General features: G+C 41.0%; 1 protein-coding gene across 15 annotated transcripts in view; it reads right to left on the bottom strand.

The window, feature by feature from the left end:
* Nucleotides 1-23,409, bottom strand: part of NAV2 (neuron navigator 2) — a 381,846-nt gene that overhangs the window by 49,463 nt on the left and 308,974 nt on the right. For all 15 annotated transcript variants that reach the window (XM_085579845.1, XM_085579846.1, XM_085579848.1 and 12 more), the window contains one exon: nucleotides 3,386-3,524. In XM_085579845.1, coding sequence (XP_085435971.1) covers nucleotides 3,386-3,524 — 139 coding nt within the window. The remainder of the gene's footprint in view (nucleotides 1-3,385; nucleotides 3,525-23,409) is intronic.

The raw sequence follows: 23,409 nt of genomic DNA, 5'->3' as shown, positions 1-23,409 counted from the left end.
AGTAGGTGTGCAATAAACTCACAGTGTAACTATTCCTATGTCCTGTGCCTCTCCAAAAAGCACTGTTTCATGCAAACAGCTCCTACATTCACAGATCTTAGAAGAGAGCACAGGCAAAAATAACAACTAATCAACTAACAAAGCCACCTCAAAGACACCATTCCTCACACGGTCACTTCAGTATCTTGTTCCAAGCTCCTTCTCTTGAATTGTGTGTATGCACTGTTAGTGTTCAAGAACAAGAAATACACCTACCTGCTAGCAAAGGCCTTACTCTAGTTTTGGTTGACTAGGAAATATTCCCGTACCTTCTATTTCCCCTCTGCTAATCTGTAAGATTTAGTACAGCCAGTCTCCACAGAGAACAGCTCTGCAAGAAGTCCTCTACCTTTGCTCTCCTCCCTTTCATTCCACTGCTACACCCACGGCCACAGCTTTCCTGCAGCCTTTGAAATGCTGCACCTCCACCTTTGAAACCCTCTGGCCAGAGATGCTTCTGTTTAATGGTAAACACTGGGAACAGCACAGAAACATGACTAAGGAATCAAAACCAAAACACAGTGAAACCTGGCTTGGGGATTGCAGCTGAAACTCCACCCGCCCAGAAGGGTGAAAGTGGAAATACTCTTGGCTGGAGGTCATGGCAAGACACAGCGAGCACGAGCTGAAAGCCAGGAGCAAACCACCAGGATTTCTCAACTCACTCACAAAGTTTTGTAAATCTGAAGCTGTGAACAGACTAAACTCATCTTTGCTGAGAAGATGTCTTATCCAACTGCTTAGGGATGCTGCAGTTTTCCATTTAAAGGAACCTTTCTATCTTCTGATCTTTTTACCATCACATGGTTGAATTTGTTACGTGGTCTCTTTCTCCCATCTTATTTCAGTTAAATAAGTTATTTTCAAATGCCCACCAGGTCTTAATTTCTCCTTAAAGTATGCATATGATGTGACTTTAAAGGCACACTATATGTAGTAATGTGATAAAGGCAACTTACCTAATTCTGTGTAATAAAAAGGAAAAATATGAGGGTGCCAAAACTCCTCTAACTACATTTAGTGGTTTGGTACTTGGCAAAACCACAGCAAGACATGGGAACGTGGCAAGGCAAATTCTGGTTCCCATCACTAGCTTGTTCAGAAACAACTTGGAAACATCTTCCCTGCATTGCTATAAAAAGGGGCTACAGCTATGAATGTCTCTGAAGAGGAAGTGAATATCATATTTAAGTCCTGTTTCTCAAAGATGGAGAAACTGCAGCTTCTGGAGTAGGGGGTACTCATCAGCCCCAAAAATCAGCTTCCCAACAGAGATTTTTTCCTACTGCAACTATGCCTTTCTTTGCAGAGATGATTCTGCCTGAGTTACTGATTTTATCAGCAGACACTGACATGTTCAGACTCTCTCCCTTTGATGTTGCTGCCATTATTTGCCTGGACTCCCAGCTGCACATGTATTAGCTTCAAGCTCCCTCCTCAATTATCTGAAATCCAACTTCTGTACCCTCTTAAAGAGATGTGACAGAATCACAGCAGCTCAAAAGCACCTACTGTTTAGGAGAACCAAAGCAAGGGACACCCTGAGAAGAAAAGTCCACGTCCCTCTGCAAATGTGTGCTAGCTCTTTGTGGCTCACTACCCTGGGGAAGGAAAACCTGGGCACTGGCTACCACAGAATCCTTCAGGAAGGACAGAAAAGGTGTCTCTGCAGCATTCACTGCATCATGAGCTCTGAGGTCTACAATTAGCAGCAAAAAATTAACCCTGCAAGTCATGAATTTCAGTACTCCAAGCCCTTTTCATTCCCTTGGCTGACAAGATTCAGGCAGTTCGTTCCACTGAAAATGAACTATTTTATGGGCAATAATTTGCAGATAACAGAACATCTGGAATAAGGATTGTCATTCATGAAAACTGAGGAGAGAAGGGGGTCAGTGATACACATCACACCAAAAAAACTGCAAACACCACTTGTACATTCTTGGCTCCCAACTTCCTCTGCCAATAACTACACTACTGCCTGAACAAGCTCCAGCTGCTTTCCTTCTGGTGTCTGTCTGCACCCTCTTGGATACTGTAATAGTTGTGGAGGAGGAAGAGGAGTTTGTCAACACAGATTTTGATCTCTCAGAGGTGTTTCCAAGAATCTGATCCATCAGAAGATAGAAGTCACACGAGTTTCTATTTTTTTTCCTTAGGTTAATGTTTAGTCACATCTCCCTAAGTCTTCCTTTTTCCCCTCCCCAACAGCATTACAATGTTGAGACAGTAACAATTGTCAAAAAATACTTCTAGTTGCCCATCTTACTCTTTGTCAGGTACTGAAAAACATGCTTGGTAGATCTTAACTCCTCTCAGCTTGTATGGGACTTGTAATAGCAGTTTCAAGTGCCCGTGCAGGTGCTGATAGGCAAGCAGAGGCTACCTGGAAACCTTTTGTGTAGGCTCAAATATGCACTGCTCTGTGCTGGCACCACAGCTCTGGAGACAGAGCAATACTTCACAGCAACCACACGTCTGCCTACATCCAAACTGATGTCAGAAACAGATTTAGGACCCACTGATGAAAAGGACTGGAGAAGATTAAAAGGGGGAAGAAACAGAGGAGCAGGTCACAGCGACCTCCCTCTCCAGCACCTGCGGCACTGCCAGGTCACCACATCCCAGTGGCTGCAGCACACAGCACCCCAGTCCCCTGAGCAGGACCAGAACCAAGCTGGACTTTGTAGTCCTGCACTTTCTCAAACAAAAATCTATGGAATTGATAAAAAAAAGCAGTTTTTATTAGTGCAAATCTCTGTCTTACGCAGTTTGTTTGATCAATGAAAAACTGATGCCTTCACTTGTTCCACCCTCTTTGGATGTGTGGTGTCTGAGCACAAACTGTACATATATCCTGCTGATGGAAACACAGTTTATCCTCCTACAAAATGCTGGCAAACACAGAAAGCCTTCAATAACACACAGCTTTGGAAATTTAATAAAATCAATTTCATTTGCATAACATGCTTACATTTCTGATGAATGTGGAAACAACCTTTGAACGTTGATGTTTACTTTATTGCATTCTATTATTTAAGAGAAAATACCTTTTCAGACCTAAAAATAAATTGCTATAAAATCCCATTTACATCTGTTTTCTGTGCAGCAGTGCCTCTAGGAAGACAAGACCCAATTGTTGTGACATCACCATGGCAGAGATGCCTTGGGCTCCACCCACAGAGGAAATATTTGTAAATGCCATGGATGACAAGGTGGTTATTATTGATACTGTCTGTACTGAAGGCTGGCTGTGTGTTCAAGTTCAGCAACCTAAAATAATTACACCTCCTGCACAGAGAAAACAATAAATATCCAAGTTAGCTGAATAAACCCAAGCTGTTACCTGTGCATCTAAGTTCTTGCGGGAGGAGGCAGGTGTGTTGGCATAGGAGCTGATAGAGGAGCTGGTGTTAATGTCATCCGTACTGAGATTGTCTATGGTGTCACTGATGCCACTGCTGACAGAGCTGCTGTCATCCCAGCTGGAGAAAAAGCACAACAGAGGGAGAAAACAAGGGTCAAAAGACAAGGCATCATTGAAATGGAAGACTTTTATGTCTACAACCCTTAGCCCACTTGTGGTTGCCAGAAAAGCCAGTCACCAAGCCAAGGCCACCAGTGGCAAACTCTTCCTGACTCAGCTGAAATGTGTGCCTGCAGCCCCAGAGCAGGGGAAAGTAGTGGCATGAAGGGATATTAGCAGGGAATATTTTCCTGTGGGGTGGGCAGGCCCTGGCACAGGCTGCCCAGAGAAGCTGTGGCTGCCACACCCCTGGGAAGTGTCCCAGGCCAGGCTGGATGGGGCTCTGAGTACCTGGGATCATGGAAGGTGTCCCTGCCTGTGGCAGGGGGATGGAACAAGATGATCTTTAAAGTCTCTTCCACCCCAAATCACTCTATGATTGTGTGATCTCCAAGTAGGTAGAGCATTGACTTGCTAAGCTGTAACACAGAAATGGAACTAAAATGCAAGGAAAAAAAAAAATTCACCCTGAAGCAACCTTTTGTACCTGGGTGTTCCAGAGACCTGGGCAACAACCTGGATCTACCATCAACACGCTCACCAGCCTCAAAGAACTTTAGCAACTAAAATTTCAGTCCTTCAGATAGCAAATAACCCTCCTGAGCTGCATCACCCTTTTCAAGAGCAGCAACTGCTCAGGACTACCTTCTTCCAGCACGTGACAGCTTCAACATTTTCCATTAAATGAGAAATGTGTCACTGGAAGTTTAGGACAAAGAAAGCACCGACAAAGCAAAACCAAAACCAAACAAACCAAAAAACAACCAACCAACCAAAAAAAGACCTTGCCTGAATCAATTTGAGTGTTAGAACAGAAAGAATCAAAATTATCTATGAATGGAGCCAGATGCTCCAACTTGTAAAATGCCTGTAAAAGTAAGCTGCTCAAGGAAGAGATTTATAAATGGGCTTACAAGTGCTCCAACTCCAAGAACAATGAAGCTGGGACTGAAATATTATCCTGGAGGGAGCTCTGTGAAGACATTTCAGTCCACTGGATAACTATTGCTGGAAATCTGGAAATGTGTGTGTATATATAGTATCACAGGTCATTTGCAAAAGGTTAGGAGCTCATCACCTGGCAGCTCTCTAGCAATTTATAACCTCAGCTTCAGATTTTGGGAGCTCCAGACTTTCCTCCCTGCTACTTTTCTGTTTGATTTACAAACTTTGTAACAAAGAGATTGCAGAGAGGTTCTGGCTGCAGAGTGAAAGCTATATTCACAAAACAATATAATGAGCAATTAACATATGCATTTAAACCTCAACTGTCTCAACCTGTGTTAAGAGAACTGTGTAAAGAAAGGCAACCTATCTCTCTTTGCTTGAACTTCATTCAAAGCTCCACCACTGATTTACTGTAGCCTTTCTACATAAACTTTGTCAGCTTTGAAATGGAAAGCATCTCATTTTTTTCCCATTTAGCACTACAAAACACCTTCCTGCACAACTTTTAATGCTGCTTTAATAATTTTCATTGCTTTTTCTTACTTGGGAGTACCATGTTCACCCACACCTGTACGAGGCCTTTTAGGGAACTGAGCACAGCTTGAAGAGCAGCACAATTTGCAGAACCACAAATGAAGTGTGGCCACGGGGACATCCTCCTCTGCATGTCACAGGAGGGTCAGAGCTGCTCCTTGCTGACTGCTCTGCTCCCAGGGAAGGTCCTCATCAATGTGCCAGCACAGTCACTGTGCCCCTTCTCCCATATCCCTGTGGATAAGCCAGCTGGGAGGCTCAGAGCAACAGCTCCAGCAAGCCAGGAGAGGAAATTTGGGGTGCTCAGCCACACTGCCCTGCTGGAACAGGGATGGGAAGGGACAGGGACACACCAGGACACTCCTGCCACAGACCCTCTCTGATGGAGCCTGGGGGTCACCCTTCATCTGGCTTTCTGCAGCTCGTGAGAATTCACTCCAGTCAGCCCTGACTGACTCAGCAGTGTCCCAGTTACAGGATTTCCAAGATTTTCCCAAGGGGATTTGATAAACCTGCAGACAGTCCAGCTCTCGTGACTGAAAAGCAATGCTGTGTTGGTCTACAGTGTTGCTGATGCTACAGTTCAAAGGAAAGAGATATTTTTTTTCCAGATTTGTCTTCACCTGGATAAAAGGTGCAATACAAAATAAAAATCTGTGTTAAAATAAAATTCACAATGTGAGACCTCCTGAATCTGAGAAAGCCAGGCAGGCAGATTTGACACACCAGTTTTATTTGTTGTTTTGAAAAATGTTTTCCAGCACAACTGAATGAAAGATGTGCTGCCAATGCCAAGAAATGTTAGGGGGGGAACTGAAAATCTGGAAAAGGATTGAAAGACTTCTTTGAAGTACTTTCTTATTTAGAGTAGGCAATTAAATTTTTAAAAATTAATGTTTTGCCTTGTGAGGCAAAATATTGAAAGCCATATTACTTCAAAATTTCAGTTCTGAAAACAGGTCCTATAACTGATATCTATTTCTCTTTCCAAACCTACCACATAAAGCAATTACAACTTCTAGGTAAGTCTACAAATAAAGGTACCAAAATAGTTAGTAAAATTATTAAATAAAAAATATGCTTCTTGTTTTCCAGAGTTTTGTGTAGCACAAACTTTTCTATTTCTGAACCTATAATAAAATAACAATCATAACAGTAATAATAACATCAACGCCAATGCCTTCTGTGTTTAATAGTTTCATTTCCTTCTTATGGAGATATGGCAGTGGGCAGAAAAAATATTAAATACAGTGATTTTCCTCTGAGTGACTCCTAATCCCATCCTCAATGTATAGAAACTTAGACATTTTGTTTTTGAGCACTCACAATTCTTAAAACTACCATAGGCCCCAGTTAACCAGCATCTAAAGAATGTGTTTAATGTTAATCATAAGTAGTTTTTCTAGCATCAGCCAGTCCTGTTGGCTGCAGTTGGGCAATCCAAGGCATTATGAAAATATCTGAGTGCCCTTCTGAACTGGGACATGTGCCTGAGGACAAAGGTAGGAACATGCACCTGAATACATTGATGGTTGTGGCTTCCCCTCCCGTGTATCCTGGCCTTTAGGTCCTTTATGTCCTGCTGGAAACTATGAATTATTCCAACCCTGTATTTTCAAGCTTACTAATCTGTTGCTAAATTTAAAAAGATTAGCTGTTCTGAGGTCTGAAGATGGATGTCTGGAAAGATTTTGGGTGCCACAAGCTAAGTAGCACAGCTCTTGTGGGTGACATTGGTGCCCAGGCTGTTCTGACAAGGTAGGATGTGTAAACCCACTGTCTAAACCCAGACAGCTTTAGCTTTAGTTAATAAATATCACTTCAGCTCAGTCTCTAGCTAGAAAAAAACAACAGCATGTAAGAAAACATGAAAACACTTTAAGAAACTGAAAATTATTTTGTAAACCTACATAAACCATTCCTGGTGTTGCCCTTTGAAAGAGCACTGGAGAAGGCTGGTAGAATTCACTGAATTCTGTAAACTAAATGCTCTAAATGCACTAAACTCTGTAAACAAGCCACTTTATGAGCACCCAACATCCACAGCTCCAAAGTAATGCAGGGAACCCACACATTTTAAGGCTGTGGCTCCTCCAGGGGCCAGCACCAGGCACCAAACTCAGGCATTTGTTTCACGCTGCTCTTGAAACCACCCCAAGCCCTCCACATAAATCAGCTTATTTTTACCTGGATCCAGTGCCTTGATGGTTAAAGTCAAAAGTGAGGAAGCAGAATGGGGCATCTAACAGCCTTAATTATGGTGTTCTTGGCTCCCAGAGCCCAGATAGCATCTTTGCAATTTGGCTGCTGCAATTAATAATTTCTGATGTCAGCAAAAGTCTACTCAACCATAACCTGAAGTTGAAATGTTTGGGTTTTCCTTTCTTTATTTGATCAATCACCTGAAACTTTACTTTGATTACTGAAAATTGGAAATTTAAAAAAAAATGCAATTTAAAAAGTGTATAACATTTGAAAATTAAATATCCACCCACTTGAAACCCACCCCTGCCACCACTTAAAAACTCCCACGATGCTGCCTCCTGCTCTGCATGAAACCAAGCACCCCAAGCACCTTCCTCTGCCTCCCCACCTCACTCTGCTCACCCTAATACCCATCACCCACGTGCAGCACCAGATCAGCTGCTCAAAGCTCCTTTTTCAAACAGGTTTGCAAAGTTGTTAGGCTCAGACTTGTATTTTTCCACAGTCTATCAGCACTTTTCCATCTTGCATAATCATCATCCACAGAATTGGCTCTCTTTTGTCAACTTGGACAGCACAAAAAGTCATTCTGTGATCCTCAGGACAGCCCCTCTCACTGCAGAAATCTTCCCCCTTTGCAAAGGAGCCATTAAAATCCTTCTAAATAAAGCTATTGTTGAAGGCTGAAAATGCACCTTTCTCTACAGATGGGTGTGGATTTTAATTTTGTTGGATCTTCACTCAAAACCAAAATTACAATGAGCCGCTGAAAAATACATTTGTCCAAGAAAGGGCCTTGGGGCTCTACAATATTTCAAGTGGAAACATGGCAATTATCCTCTTCTATTAAAAAATTTAACTATTTGTGAGTTGATAGGTGAACAACAACAACAACAATAAAAAAGATCAAGGTACAAAATGATTGAAACTTCACAGCATCTTCAAAGATTTAAAAGGAAAAATTAAATGTGCTAGAACATGAAACAGTAAATAGCAAAGCTTCCACTCTTTTCTCCTGGGATTTCCTACAGTAGTGAGAACTGGGCCAGAAACCCAGAAAGCACACACAGACCCTTGCACAGTTTTCCTTTCAAACTGTTCTGAAACTGAAACAACTTGCAAAAGAATGGATGGAAATCTACCTCAAGAGAAGTTAATTTAATTAATGTGTTTTACACTGCTATTAATCACCCACCTCCCCCATGTCTCCAGTTACTCTCTTCTTACATCTCACTATAGGTATTTTAACATAAACCACTTTGTTTCTTACCAAAAGAGGAGCCCAGGGACAGGACTGTTACCTTGAAACACTTAGTAAAGTCAGACCAAGAAAAGTAAACCAGGAAAAATGAACACAGAGCCGTTCCAGTTGTTCTTTCTGGAGCAGAATCTAACACTTTAAAAGACATTTTTTTGGTGCAGAGTTGGAGTGCTGGAAGTGTGCTGTGAGCTACTCAGACATTTTCATGTTTAGTGACTATTGGGGTTACTGCCAGCAAGCTGAACTGCAGCTCTCTGTCAAGCTCTATTTAGAATTCATCCAAGATAAGGTTTCAGGATTTACATTTAAAATACATATTTGTAAAGGGAATAACTCACAGAACAAAATGATTCAGTGTTGAAAAATTTGAGTAAGAAAAGATCTGAAGAAGCTAAAAAACTGCAAAAGCTCTTTTCATTTAATCTTCTTACATCAATGCTAATAACCTTATAAAAATAACACTGGATTTTATTTTGTCCCTTAAAATATAAGCAGGAATTTGACCAAGGGACTGACAAATCTGAACACAGCTAAGCATGCACACACACACAAAGGACCTCTTAAAAATCCACCTCATCTCAAGGAGTTAGAACACCCTAAATTGTCATGAACTGATTTGCCTTTCCACCAAAACTCATCACATCCTGCTCAGAAGCTGAAATTCACCTCCACCTTTGCACCGTGTCCCTTCAGCCAGGGCTGTGTGGGGTCAGCAGCCAGCACAACTGCATTCAGCCTGACTGGTGGAACTTGTTTTTTTGGCCATTGTTCACAACCAGGGCTCCTCTGGTACCTCCACAGCCTCGGGGAAGGGGAGAAAAGCAAGGCACTGCATGTGACCCAGGTGCTGGAGGAACTCCCAGCTAAGTCTGCAAAATCTAGTGTACAATATTACAGCCGGCTGCCAGCCCCTTTTTCTTGCACTCACAACCTACAAAGCATATTTTTCCAGCTACTATTCTGACTGTGTTTATAAAGCTGTTTACAGACCAGCTCTACGCTGGGTGCACAGAGCACCCCTTGGCCAGCTGCACCCTCACCTCCCTGCTTTGGAAGCCACGGGAGTGATGCTCATCCCTGGTCATGCCTGTGTCACTACAGACAGCTCCAGAGAAAGCTGGAAACAAAATCAGAATCTTCATATGACAATAAGGTCAGCGTTAAATCTCAGTCATCACGTTAAAAAAATGTGCTTTGTTTGTTCTGCCTTTGTTTCCATGACAGTAAGAAGTGCTGAGAAAAGTCTTCTAATCAAAGTCAGAAATCCTTGTTTACATACAAAGCCTCGGGTGCCTTCCAGAAAAGAAATCCCTGTAAAGTGTGACAGCAAAGGACTGAACAAATCCAGAGGTCAAGCCCAAATGACTGTGGATCCCAGTCCCCCTGGGATGAGGGATGAGGGAATGGGGAGGAGGCCCCTGGCAAAGATCTGGGTGTAGGTCAGCACTGTAATATGCCTCCAACTCCCTCTCAGAAAGGCCCCAGCCCAAACACCCCCTCACTCCAGGTAGGCAGAGAACCTTGGGGATAGAGAATTCTGGAAACCAAAGACTTGATTGTGCAGCTTTCTTACCCTGCCTTACTTACCAGTACTTCTTTCTTACTACTTACTTACTTCTCCCCCAAAGCAGATACTCTGGATCACATCCCCTCCTCGTACAAAGACACCATTCAAGCTTTAAAGAAGGGGGAACATCCACTGAACACAGTGACAGCTTCTGACACCACCTCCAGCTCCTCCAGCACTGGGCTGAGCTGGTGAGAGCTCAGCAGCAAACCAGCAGTTACTGGTACCTGGCAGAGGCTCCAAAACATCATAAAAACAGGGTTGAACACCGAGAAGAAAAAGAATAGATTAGCTAAATTCTTACAGGAGTGATGTAACAAAAACATGGAAGGAAAGGAATGAAGGGCAGTATGGAAACAAAGCTGTGCAAGATGCATTTAAATTTTCTGCTGCTGGGTGTGCTTTTGAAAGACTCAAGGGGCTGGGCCCACCTGCCCCGTGGCCATCTGCCTCTTGATCAGGGTCACTCAGCCACCCACAGCCCCAGAACAAGTGGCCAGGTGGGACCATTGGACATCCTCAGCCAGGAGGAGGTGGATACTGAACACCCCAGAGCCAAAGCTGCAGCTGGCAGGTAGGATACGGCTCCTTTGCTCCCCATCTTCTTCTAATCCATCCCAACACTGGATCTCCACCACTGACACCAAATCTTCCAGGTCTGCAGACATAACCCCGAGCAAGAAACCCACACAGGCACAAACTGAAGACAAGAAGAATCCCAGGAAAGGGGCTCAGATTTATTTTGCAGGTTGATACCTTCATATATGCCTGAAGACTCAAAGCAATTCTGCTTTTCCCTACTCAGAAGACACTGCAAAGCTTCTGCACAAATTGATCAAGGCCAAAACCTGTGCACAGCACACATGAGAACTGCCCCTGTCCCACAGCAGCATCAGCTGTAGCTGAGCACAGGGAGACAAAGATAATGCACACGGTTCTCCCATCAGAAAAAAAGGAGAAACACAACAGAAATTGTCTTTCTGAACACATGACAGCCTGCTGAAATATGCCTTAAAATAAAAGCTGAATTTGGCAATAAAAATGTGTTAATTTGATCACAGGGTAGAGCACTATCACTCAGGAAGCCAAACCACTGAAAAACAACAGTTGTTATCCTACCAGTGATTTACAGAATAAACAGACACATAATCAAGTAAAATGTTTATTCTTTGCTGCTGGGAAGATGTCAGCTACTACCAACCCTGAAAGCAGTTTTTTGTCCTAGCAGAACTGCAACATTCTAGATGGGATCAGTAAGTCCTGGTTCATGTGAGCATTTAAAATTAGGCTTATTTGGAAGGAACTACAAAAAGGAAAGGTATCTTACAACCTTACTCAGACAAATCAGGAAGCCACCAGAAATTTGCACAGGAGTGAGAATAAGAACTGGGTATTTTGTACTAAAAAGCAAGTGCACTCTGGGCTGGGATCTGGCCTGAAACAGGCTCACACACCCTTTGTTTCCTTGCAGGCTGAGCTCATTCCCACAATGGTTCTTCCTTTGCACAGAAACCAGACTTACAGCACTAAAATATAACAAAGCCCCATAGTTTTCTGAGGCTAAAAGCCTGCAACATTAGTGGAAAGATAGCCAGCTAGATTGCAACCTTTGAGTATCAATAAACCTCACAGAATCAAAAAATGAAGCCAGAAAAAGCAAACACAGCAATAGCTGTCAATCCTCACACAGGAACCTTTCTACCACGTTATTCAAATATTTGCAATCTATTAAAAATGTATTGATGTCATGCAGCATACAGAGATTGAAAAGAAACAGTGCAGACAGAGAGCTGCTCAGATTTATCCATCATCTAATGTGTTTCCACTGCCACCATTATCTGCAAAGCTAAACCTCCTTACTCAAAGGTGTAACACAACACACTCCCGTGTTTTCAAAAGTGCAGAAAATCTCTTACCTTGCAATATTCCCCAGCCAAAGCACTTCTCCACCTTGTTGCCCATGAAGAATTCCAGGAAAGGGGCTCAGATTTATTTTGCAGGTTGATACCTTCATTAGGCTACCATCCAATGCCCCCCCTTAAATAAACCAGCCTGTAACTTGACTGTCTAGGAAGAGACTTGGAAAAAAAAAAAAAAAGGTTGCAGCAAGGTTGTTTTCCAATAGAGCCCTCCACAGAGAATCAGCAGCTCTGAGAGACACTGGAAAGTAAAACCCAGCTAGAAGGTGATCATCAGAAACTTCCCCTGGAAGGAAATCTGATCCCTCAACAAAATTAACCTCTGAAGTGCTGAAAAAGCGAGAGGTCAAGACTTGGTGCTGGGACTAGGTCATGTGTGAAAGCTGGAAGCTGATGGCAGAGCCAGGCAGGCTGGTGCCCCCAGAGCAGGTACCACAGCCCACCAAGGAAAAGCTCATGGCAGCAACCCTGGACTTGGGGGTACTAAATGGCACTGTACTAAATGGCACAGCTGAAAGACTACAACCTCTAAAAGCATTTTTTTCCACTCTGCTTCTACAGAGGGGTTCAACAATGTGACTGCAGAATTAAGTATTGTTTTATGTGAATGTATCAGGGTACATACCTAAAATGCTTTAATACAAAATATTTGGAATATTGGTAATTTTTTTTGTTGGGGGAGTGGTGGTATAGAAAAACATTTTCAATAGGAATGGTAAAGAAAATAGCAATTGATCTACTGGTATCTCCAGCTAAGAACTTAGGAAACTGAGACAAGATATGTAATATTAATCTGACTCTTCTTTATTTAGCACTGTAGAACAGGGGCGGGCTTATTGCTTCCCCTTATTTAAAATAAAATAGAGATGGCTATTTAGAATTATAAAGCTGATAAAAAAATTTGGTGGTTAACATTCAAAATTCTTATTTTAGTCTAATATAAGTATTTTCTGACAGGATCCTTCTAAGATCTCTGCATTCTGATGAACATGTGGGTTTGGGTTTTTTTTTCCAATATGGGGAATCACACCAGCTGAGTAGTGCCAGGATAAATTTCTGTTGCCAGTGAAATCACCAGCGAGGGATCCTGTTCTGGAAAGGAGGTGAGAAGCCTTTAGGATGGGGAAAATGGACAGGACATGACACTGTCGCCTTAGCCTCACCTCAAGAAAATCATTGATCATTCAGCCCAAAACCAAAAAGAAGAGTAGGAAAGACTAGTGAGAAGTCAACTACACCATCATGTATTTATTAACTCAGCTTGAGTACCCTTGTCTTAAATAAAACATACCTTTTAGCACAACACTGCAATGTCGGTTGAAAGAGTTAAAATGCAAGAATTCAAAGGTTATAAAACAAAGACTTTGTGGAGATACTCTGCTGCCAAAACCTTCAAATAAATGAGTCGCAGTCTGAGCTTGCCTTTTTACACTGGAGCCTGTATTTTAGTGGCTACTGTGTAACTATGGCAACACAGAGCACGGGTAATTTAGAGGCTGGTGGATGTGACAACTTGCAATTTTGAACAATGCTAATAATAAAAAGTGGCTTGGGAAAAGCATCATTTAACACAAGCGTTTGTGGTTCAAAATTAAAAAGGCCTGTTCACTTAATTTTTAAAATTTTAAAATCTTTTTTCAGCTGGATGGTTACCTATATTATGTCAGTCTGATGATTAAAAAAAAGGTAGAAACATGACTCTTGTGCTTTTTGGTTCATCTGCACCTTAGAGTGCAGCCAACCCTTTGTGATGTGAACATGTACAAATGCAAAGCTGCTGATGTCACTATCTTTGCTGAAGATAAGACAAGAATCACATGGCTTTTTTAAAAGAAAGCTATGTATTACCCATAAAGAAAGAGGGAAAATATCCTCATGGACTGTTATTACTCCTTTTTTGCCTCTGGTGCATTTTAACTGCTACCCTTTATCAGGGAATCCTGCAAACTGCTTCTCATTCTTCATTTTAATTGCTGAATAGTGAGCAGAAGTAACTCTCAGATATGACAGGTACTTAAAAGAATCACAACTGCAAAAAGTAGAGCTTTCTTTTCATCCCTAACACCCTTCCTGTCCTCCTCTCACAAGTGATGTTTCTCAATTGTCTCTCCATGCAGTTGTATAGGAAATTAGTGACTGACCCACTGCTAATGGCAAGTAAGAACAGCCAGAAACACTCAAAATCAAAAAAATCAAATCTGAAAATGTAATCTAGGGAATCTAGGGAAAAAAAAAATAATCAGGAACCTGCATCTGTTGACTCACCAGCTCCAAATAAAGCCAAATTCACAATAGTAAGGAAGAGCACTACACTAACATTTATGTACAGTCCCATTGTCCTTCCCTTCCCTGGCAGTCCTTCCTCTGCAAAGGAGGGATTTTGCCATGTAAAAGCCATAAGGCCAAATACAGAGGGATATTTCCAGATGAATTTTACATGTAGCAATAATCACAGTTTTATGGGTCAGGAAGTTCAGAAGATTAGTGTGTTATGGCTGCAGTGTACAAAAGCATTTGTGTGAGAAGTTTCACATAGCAATGGGGTGAGATAAGCTGTGAACAGCTTTACATTAAGTTCTTTTATGGCAGTTAAAGTTGGGGAGAAGTAAAGAGACCCCACGTATTAATTTACCTAAAGAACAGCTGCTTAGAAAAGGCTGCAAAGTGTCCTAATACTCAGTGTCATAAAATCACTGCACCTCCAATGCCTCCTTCCTTCCCGTGTGCTATTCTCATTAACCTCAGGCACAACTGTGATCCTGGTCAGAACTGAACTAAATCTGCTTGCAGCAAAGCAAAAACTTATCAAAGAAATGCCTCGCTCCATTTTATTTGCCAAGGCCTAAACCCACAATTATAGGTTTGCATTCTATGTTCAGGCAGCTCAGATCTTGCTGCGTTTCAAATATTCCCTTGGAGAACACCAAAATGCCTGCAAATTGTGGGTTTATTGCAATATATCAAATCCTTTTAATTTTTGCTCCTCAGTAGCTGAGATCTGTCAGTTAGGACCTTATAAAATGTCTGCATTTGATAACTGGAACAATTATAAAAGTAACACAAGCAGCATAGGCTGCAAAGACACCTCACTTCACAGTCCTGGGAAGCTGCTGGATAATGTGTGGCATGATGCATCTGCCACATCTTGCCTGGAAGAGACTCCACTACCACTGGGTAAACCAATGTCTTAAAATAATCTCAACAGTAATTTTTAAAGATTTCTTTTTAATTTCTTTCCTTCTAAAGGACATTAAGATTATTTAAATTAAAAAAAAAAACCCAAACCACCATTTACAACACCAAAACATATTCTAAACAGACTCAAACTGCTTTTGAACACACTATCCTTTGAAGTAGAGCACATGTAACAAAAAATGCACCTTTTTAGAGTACTTTCATTGATTGAGTATCTGCATGAGACAATAAAAGCAGGACTACAGCAGCACTGCTGCACCATTACAACTCGTACACATGACACTACAGGGCTAAAACTCTAAACATAACTACCTAAACAAATTACATTTGAATTAAAGTAAATTTAAAAAATCAGACAAAAACCACAAAGAAGCCCTAACTTACTGAACTCATTGTAATTGTTAATCCTAGGAAGGTATTTCTACCTAAAATCAGAGGAACACTGGCAGCAACGTAAACTCTCAGGAGGAGGTATAGTACAAAATAAACCCTAGCTGCTACAACCATGTGGCTTTTAAGTGAGGTTCCAAAGGGAACTTGGAAGACAAGAAAAGTAGGACTGGAAAACAAAGCTTCATTTTTAATTCCTCTTATTCTTCAGAGGCACTGAGTTTGCAGACTGACCAGGGATATGTGCTCTGAAACACTCCTCACATCCTTAAATCTCAATGGGAAGAACCCTCTGTTGCCCCAGGCTTTCCAGAGAGCAGGTAATTATATTATGGTGGTGCTGTGTGGATTTATTTATTTTTATAAGTGAACACATGAAGTGTAGAATACTTTGGGGTTTTGTTTAAATCACTCAGATGGTATCACACAGAAGAAGGCAAAAAGGAACCATCAGTGTTGTGCTGCTGCATGGGCATGTATTGTAATGCATAGGAACTAGGGAAAGGGGATTCTGACCCCCAGGAGGCTGTGAATTTGACCAGAAAACTCAAATACAGGGTAATATTAATAATTATTGCACAATATAAGATAGACACAGCATCCCCCTCCAAGGAGCTGCTTTTCACTGAGCAATCATTAAGGAATGCCCCAGCTTCCTCCAACAAGGTGAGATGCATGCCTGGAGGAGAAGAAAAGGCTATTTGTGTGTTTGTGATGTATGATTAAAAATGGCTTTATAACATTTTAACATGTACTTCAAAGATTGTTTAAAAAATGCCAGTAGCCTCCACGGAGCACTCGTGTTGACACAGTTGTGAGGCATACTTTTCACTATGCCCACTTCAAATGAGTAAGCACATCAGAGTTAAAAACACAAATAGCCACTTTCTAAAAAGAAAAAAAAGGCAGGGAATGGGAGAAAATCCCATTAATCTCCCCCATAAAAATTGGGGGATGCTGAACAGCAATTTAGCTTGCATATTCTTATCTGAGAGGAATTCCAAGTGAATGCTGAATCCAGGGCTTATACTTGGATGATCCAAAATGTTTCTATATTTAAACACATTACCAAGTCTCAAACTCCTTGAGTGAGAAACACTATCAATATATTAACTATATACACATGTATTTGCTTTTGCATATGTGATTTCTATGCTAATATTTCCAGATATAACAAATAAACCAAACTAAAATGATATAAGACGAATATCCCATTAATAAGAACAGTCTATCGATGTTCTGTCATACAGAACAGTTTGTCCATAAAATGGACAAAAATCTGATCTTAAAGTGCAGTTAATGTGGTGGAACACAATAATGATATATCATTCCCATTGTATTAAATGAAGCTTTCTTTATCTCCTTCTCCAAACTATAAAAATCAGTGCTTTTTACAAAGAACATAACACTGCCAAGCACAATTTTAACACACATGCCACTCACTAAGGAAAAAAATGTAATTTTTCCAATCTAGGCTGCTGTAACAGGAACTGATACAACATTTTAAGACTTAACTGTCTCCTGCAACCATTAAGATTTTAAGTTTGATCCCTACCAAATGGAATTATAAACATAGTGCAGCTGGCATGAATTCTTTTTCTCAGGACTCTGAAAAAAATGCTTTGGGGTGAATCTATGACAGATGTCCACATTTCATTTACAGTTTGTTTTCTGAGCTTTCTAACATCATGTCTGTGTCAACAAGCAATAGAGTGGAGAATAGAAACAGATATGAAAGAAGCTATACAAATCATCACCTAGGAGCAATGAGGTAGAGAACAGCTCAGAAAGAGAGAAAATTTGAATTACAGGTTCTGTTTTGACCAGCAGGTACAGGGCTCTGTGTCAGAGGATGCATTCAGGTCCAAGAAGGATATGCCAAGTGTGATAGCTACAGAATTAGATATTTCTGGCTGAAAAAGCAGCTCTTCAAGTGGTTGTAGCATGGTTTTGAGAAGCCCTATGAAACTTGATTTAACCTTCCTACCCACACTCCCCCAATAAAATACTAGAATCATTATTGTTAAGCCAAGAGCAGTCATTAACCATGTCGGGGCACCCACTGTAAAACCACTGCTGTCATCTGTATGCATCTTGTTCAGTTATGATCAATAGAGTTTACCCATCTTAATTGCTTCAGCCTTCCCCTAATTAGAGCTGTCTCTGAATTTACAGTTGTTTATTGTTGCTGTGGATGTTTTTAAGCTTGCACATCCCACTAGAAAAGTAAACTCATTTATTCTAATGAAAATACCACTGCTACATCAAGGTAGCATCATTGTAGTGTTTGCAAATCCTCTGTCTCACTGCGTCTATAAACATTGAAACCATATAAACACTTCAACTGCACAATCTGCAGAGAACAAAGACACAAACTCTCAACTTCAACAAAAAATTATTTTCCTTTAGTTTTGAGAGTCCATTTGTGTTTTTTCTTATAAAACAAAAGGATCTACTCCACCCATCCAACAGTAGGATATCCAAAGACTGTATCTGAGCCAAAAGACATCACTCCTTCTCAGGTTACCTTGCAAAGTATTTCCACTCTTTGGATGTGCTTTTTCACGTGAATTGGTTTTTCCTTATTTTTATTGTTTCTGTCCATCAAATAGACTAACTTTCCATTTCCAAATTCACAGTAGACTTTTAATGAAATATAGAATTTTGGACATTTCCCCTCCCTGCCACTGTTATTTATGCCTGGTTATGTAAACTAAGTTTTTTTTTTAGAGTTATAATATTCCTAACACAAAATTAACTGACTCAAACTACTTACCTGCAAGACAGCAGCTCTAACCAGTGCATTATTTTTTAAAGAAAAGTTTCTCCTAGCTCTCAGGTATTGTTTAAAATGCTGACAACACTTATGGACTCACTGCTCTAGAAATAAAATAGAAATTCTTAATTAAGCTGCAAAGAAAGCCCAAGCATAAACAATAAGGCACTAAATTTAAATTAATACTTAAAAATTGCAGCTGATTAGAGGTGTGTCCTCCATGACATTCCTCATCTTATAAATACCTATGGCAATCACAACTTGACCAGGTGAACTTCTGACCTCAGCTAAGCCCTAATAAAATTGTAGCTGAAAATCACCTGAGAATGGTTCTTCAGCTGCATTTCACAGAGCTACCCAGCTTCACTCTTGACTGGAGAAAAATTCAGCTGGCAGACTCGCTTTTAACAAAAGGTCAACTTTTAAACTACTCCACCAGTTCCACCGCTCAAAGATGACTTCCATAGAGAGAAAACACTCCTCTTCAAATATAAACATAACAATGAAACCTCTTGCTCTGAGTGACCAGAAGATACACACGTTTAGATTGCAGCAGGACAGGGAAAAACTGATGGCAATAACAACTGAATATTGACATGTGGAGCTACTGCATGTAACAGAAAACACAGCTGTTTTCTTTTCAAACTGAACTAATTCCAAATTCCTTGTAGGGCCCAGATTATCTGATGCCCGACATCATTATCTGATACCTGAAAAATTAACAAATTAACCTGGTAATGAACTTTTATATCATATTGTTACAGTTTCCTAACAGGTAAATATTTCTTTTATATACCTTATGAACTATGTTAAATATTTAGTCTGGAATGCCATATAACCCGATAAGCCATTTTTCTCTGCCCACATTATCCCACCTCTCCAAAGAGCCAGGTTGCACCTATTTGTCATCCCCTGCCCCCAACTCAGAATAAAACTACTAAATTCTGTGCTCCAGTAAAAGGTGCAGCAATGTTCACAAGCATGCACCTAAGTAATTAACCAACAAGGGGTTAATTATTGTCATGCCTCGTGGCATTATCAGGCAACCCTTTGTTTCATTTTATTTTCTTTACAATCAGGTGCAAGGACAGATGTTATCAGAGCCAGAAGTGACACTAATCCTGGGCTTCTTCCACAATTGCCCTGGTATTCCTGCTTATCTCAGGCCTGTCTGGCTTTTTATGCTATCAGCTATTTATTTGTACGTGAAAACTTTGCAATATTCATTTCCATGCTGCATCATTTTACACATGAAAACGCTGCAGACAAGACCTAAGATGTGTATTAATTAACATGCATACGATCTGTATGCAAATCATGCCATTGGAAATAGTGACTATTAGCATAACAAGTGCTTATTATTTATTGAGATGCAACTCGATCAGGCATCCTGCTGGGGTCTGACAGCCTCGGTATCTCTTCTTTCTCCGTTTACACATTCTTCTCTCTTGTGCCTTTCTTTAGGGGTGGAAGTCCTGGGAGCTGAAATTTGAATTTGCTGCATCTTGAGCATCTGATGCAGTTCAAACCCTGCGGAGCCTCTCCAACAGCAGCCAGCCCAAACCACCCCTTCACCCACATTATCTAATTCCCAACTGATAACAAGTTTAAAGCAGGCTTCTTTCTCTAGCCCCTCCTTTTTTTTCAAAAAAAAGGAATAAAATGTGAGAAAACAAAAGCTCAACTGTGCAAAGTCATAAATCTTTCCCAATATCTTGCCTACTCCTCCTATCCCGCTTCAGAAGAATTTAACCTTTTAATTGTCCCAACCATAACAGGAAAACACAATTTTACTATTTTTCAGCGGGTGAACAAGGCTTGCTAGATCATTTCATGCTGAGAGCTCTAGGTCACTGCTCCCCTGCTCCCCCCTTCCTACTGAAGTCTCTGCAGGACTCCTTAACCTTTCCTAGCATTTGTGTGACAGCAAAAACTTGCAAAACTCTTCCTGGCCCAGTAATCCCTTCCCCAGCCCTGCTGGGCTTCAGGACATGTTTGCTCTCTCAGAGGCTACACCCACTGCTTCAGAGATGGCTGTGTTACAGAAATGAACTAATTAGCAGGGGGAATGAGTTCAATTATTTATCACTTTGCCAAAAACTGAGACGTTTGGCCTGAAATTTTCCAAGCTGCATGCCAACCTAAGGATTGACTTTGGTATTGGTTGAAAACAGAACAATTCTCGAGAATCATTAGAAAATAAGAAACAATTTTCCTATTGAGTTGTATTGATCTTCCCTGAGAAAACTTGTCCTGCAATACAAAATACTTATTTGGTTCTGGAAGGTGCTGGAGAACAGAGAGGGAAGGGAAGCCAAGAATGTGAAAACTGGAAAAAAGAGAAGTGAAAACCAACTTATAGATGGAAAGTCTGAATGTTGGGCTTGCTGGAGAGGTGGTGGATCACTGCTCTGCAGTGATAAATGGCTGTGACTCAGGGAACCAGCACAGAATCATACCACACCTTGGGTTTAAAGGGACCTCAAAGATCATCTTGTTCCAACCCCACTGCCATGGGCAGGGCACCTTCTTGTAGACCAAGTTGCTTAGGGCCCCATCCAGCCTGGCCTTGAGCACTTCCAGGGATGAAGCATTCACAGCCTGTGCCACCCTCACAATAAAGAATTTCTACCAAATATCCCTTCTAAACCCACCCTGTCACTGTGAAGCCATTCCCCCTTGTCCTGACACTCCAGGCCCTTGTTCAAAGTCCCTCTCCTGCAGCCACTTTAGGCACTGAAGGGACTCTCAGCTCTCCCTGGAGCCTTCTCTTTCTTCTCCAGGCTGGACAACCACAACTCTCTCAGTCTGTCTTGATCAGAGACACCTTCACTGCACAGTGATGGCACAAACACAGCTGAGAAGTGTCCAGAGATGTCTAGAAGTGACTGGAATCCTATGAGAAATTTATTTTGTTAAGGAAAGGCTTTAAGGCACTGTCACACTACCTCTAGTTTGACAAGCTTTTAGCTGAAACTCCCCAACTGCCAGCTCGGCTACTGCTACAGCAAACATCTCTGCTTTAGAGAAATTTGGAATTTTTAAATTAAATATCCTGCTGGCTTATGAAAAAATGTGAATTCACAACATTAAGACAACTCCCTTGGACGCCCTGTTAATTTTCATAGTTAAATTAGCTGGGGGAGATGTGGGAGTTCAAGGACTTCAACCTGAATTCTTTCCATCCCACTTCCTGTTCTGATAGCTCCACAATAGTCAAGAGTCAAATCAGCACCCTTCAGTATCTTATGTTGATATTATTTCCAGCAAATAATTTGGCAGGAGATATAGGGAGAAATATTCCTACAGAAACAATCCTAACACAAGGGGCCAAAACAGACATCCTTGCTCCAGTCAGGCACAGCAGAGACCTCAATTAAACTTTGTTCATTTTGACCTCAATCATTGCATCACTACTCTGTAAGGAAAAAAACAAGACCAGGACCCAGGCCCTTATTTTCTGTTTTATCCATGTGCAATAATGAAATAATTCTAAACCAGCCTCTCGTTTCTCTGTCCCATTTTAACACTGGCAGAGTGTGGCCATCTGGTTAAGGCTGAGCTGTGAAATGGTGGCTCACTTTGCTATCAGAGACTTCAACTAGGACTGATAAACACAGCTCTGTTTCAGTGAATTCCTCTAGAATTAAGGAGTGGTCATTGGATATATTTGCTTAGAGACTTCAATGAACTGAACCGCACGAGGGAAGAGAGGATGAAAGGACAAAAGTCAGTAGGTGTATCCTGCCCTCCCCCCCAGTTAAAAAAACAGATTACTAGTTAGATTAATGCACACAATTTAATTTAGCATTTTAACAGACACACCTAACAAACTGAAGAAACTTCTTGCCTTCAAGATTAATAAAGAAATAAACAAAGATTCATCTGGAAAACCCCTTCTTGGTTATTCCCTCCACTTTCCCTCTAATGTGTGATTGTGCTTTGGGTCAAATAGATTTTTAAAGAAACAAAGAACAGAGTTCTCAGAGATTAGTTTCTAAGATAGTATGTCCACGGAGGCTTTTCTTCTAATCACCCTGTTCTTCTTGTCTGCCTTGAATCCATTCTACTAAAGTTATAGCTACAGTTCACTACTATTCCTGAAAATGTCCAAAGAAAGTTTCATTTGTCTCCCATGATCTCACTCAGTCTTGCTTAGCCAAGTCATAAATTACCTTTGGCTCTCATTTTTTAATGTCGAAAATAATCCCTTGTTCCTAAATGATTTGATAACATACACATTGCCATAATAAATTAAACCACATCACCATATATTGCAAACCCTTCATTTTTAAAGGTGTTAAAAACTGGTGGTGAAATCAGAGCCTGATGTCAATAAATAAGAGAAGAAGGTACCCAAAGTGGGGAGCATCTTTAAGATTCAAACACATTTCCTGGGCAAAGCTGGGCTGCAATAATTTGCTGAGGACACAGGTAGATGAAAGCCCACCCCACAGCACAAGGCATTGTTTGGAAAGAGACGCATGGCTGCAAGGGAAAGCAAACTGGTGGCATAGAGGGGATGATGCAGGAAAGGTAAAATAACTCACAGAAAAGAATGAGCAGAATTGTGGTGGTGGAGAGAGAGAAGCATATGGTATGACTCACAGAAAAGTGATTATTTTATCAATCACATGTTTAACTCACTACAGCTGAGGTAAAGTCAGCCCGTACAAACATGGTGTGAGAAATGAGAATGTCACTAAAATCAAGAATTGGTCAGAAGTAACAGCAGAAAGGGACCAAAACTCTTAAGTCACAGCGTGGAAGACACCTCTGATTTTGCCCTCTGAGTGTTGGTGGGCATCACCAGCACACTTAGACCTAAAGAAATAACAAGCAACTTCTTGTTGCCATATGCCATTTTGGCTTTTAACCTCTATTAATAAGGAAACGACTCAGTGGTTATAGTTAGAAGCCAACAGAGAATTTCAACAGAAGTAAGTGTGTGAAACTCACAGACTGACTTCAGTTTGAAATCAGTCTTTTGATTTCAGAAAATTTCTGTCTTTCCTTTGCATGCACATTTGAGTCATTAGAAATGTGCAA

The sequence above is a fragment of the Lonchura striata genome, chromosome 5 (assembly GCF_050655825.1).
Source record: "Lonchura striata isolate lonStrDom1 chromosome 5, ASM5065582v1, whole genome shotgun sequence".
NCBI classification, from domain to species: domain Eukaryota; kingdom Metazoa; phylum Chordata; class Aves; order Passeriformes; family Estrildidae; genus Lonchura; species Lonchura striata.
Note: the sequence above shows the minus strand (reverse complement) of the source record. Positions and strands in the feature narration are given on the sequence as shown.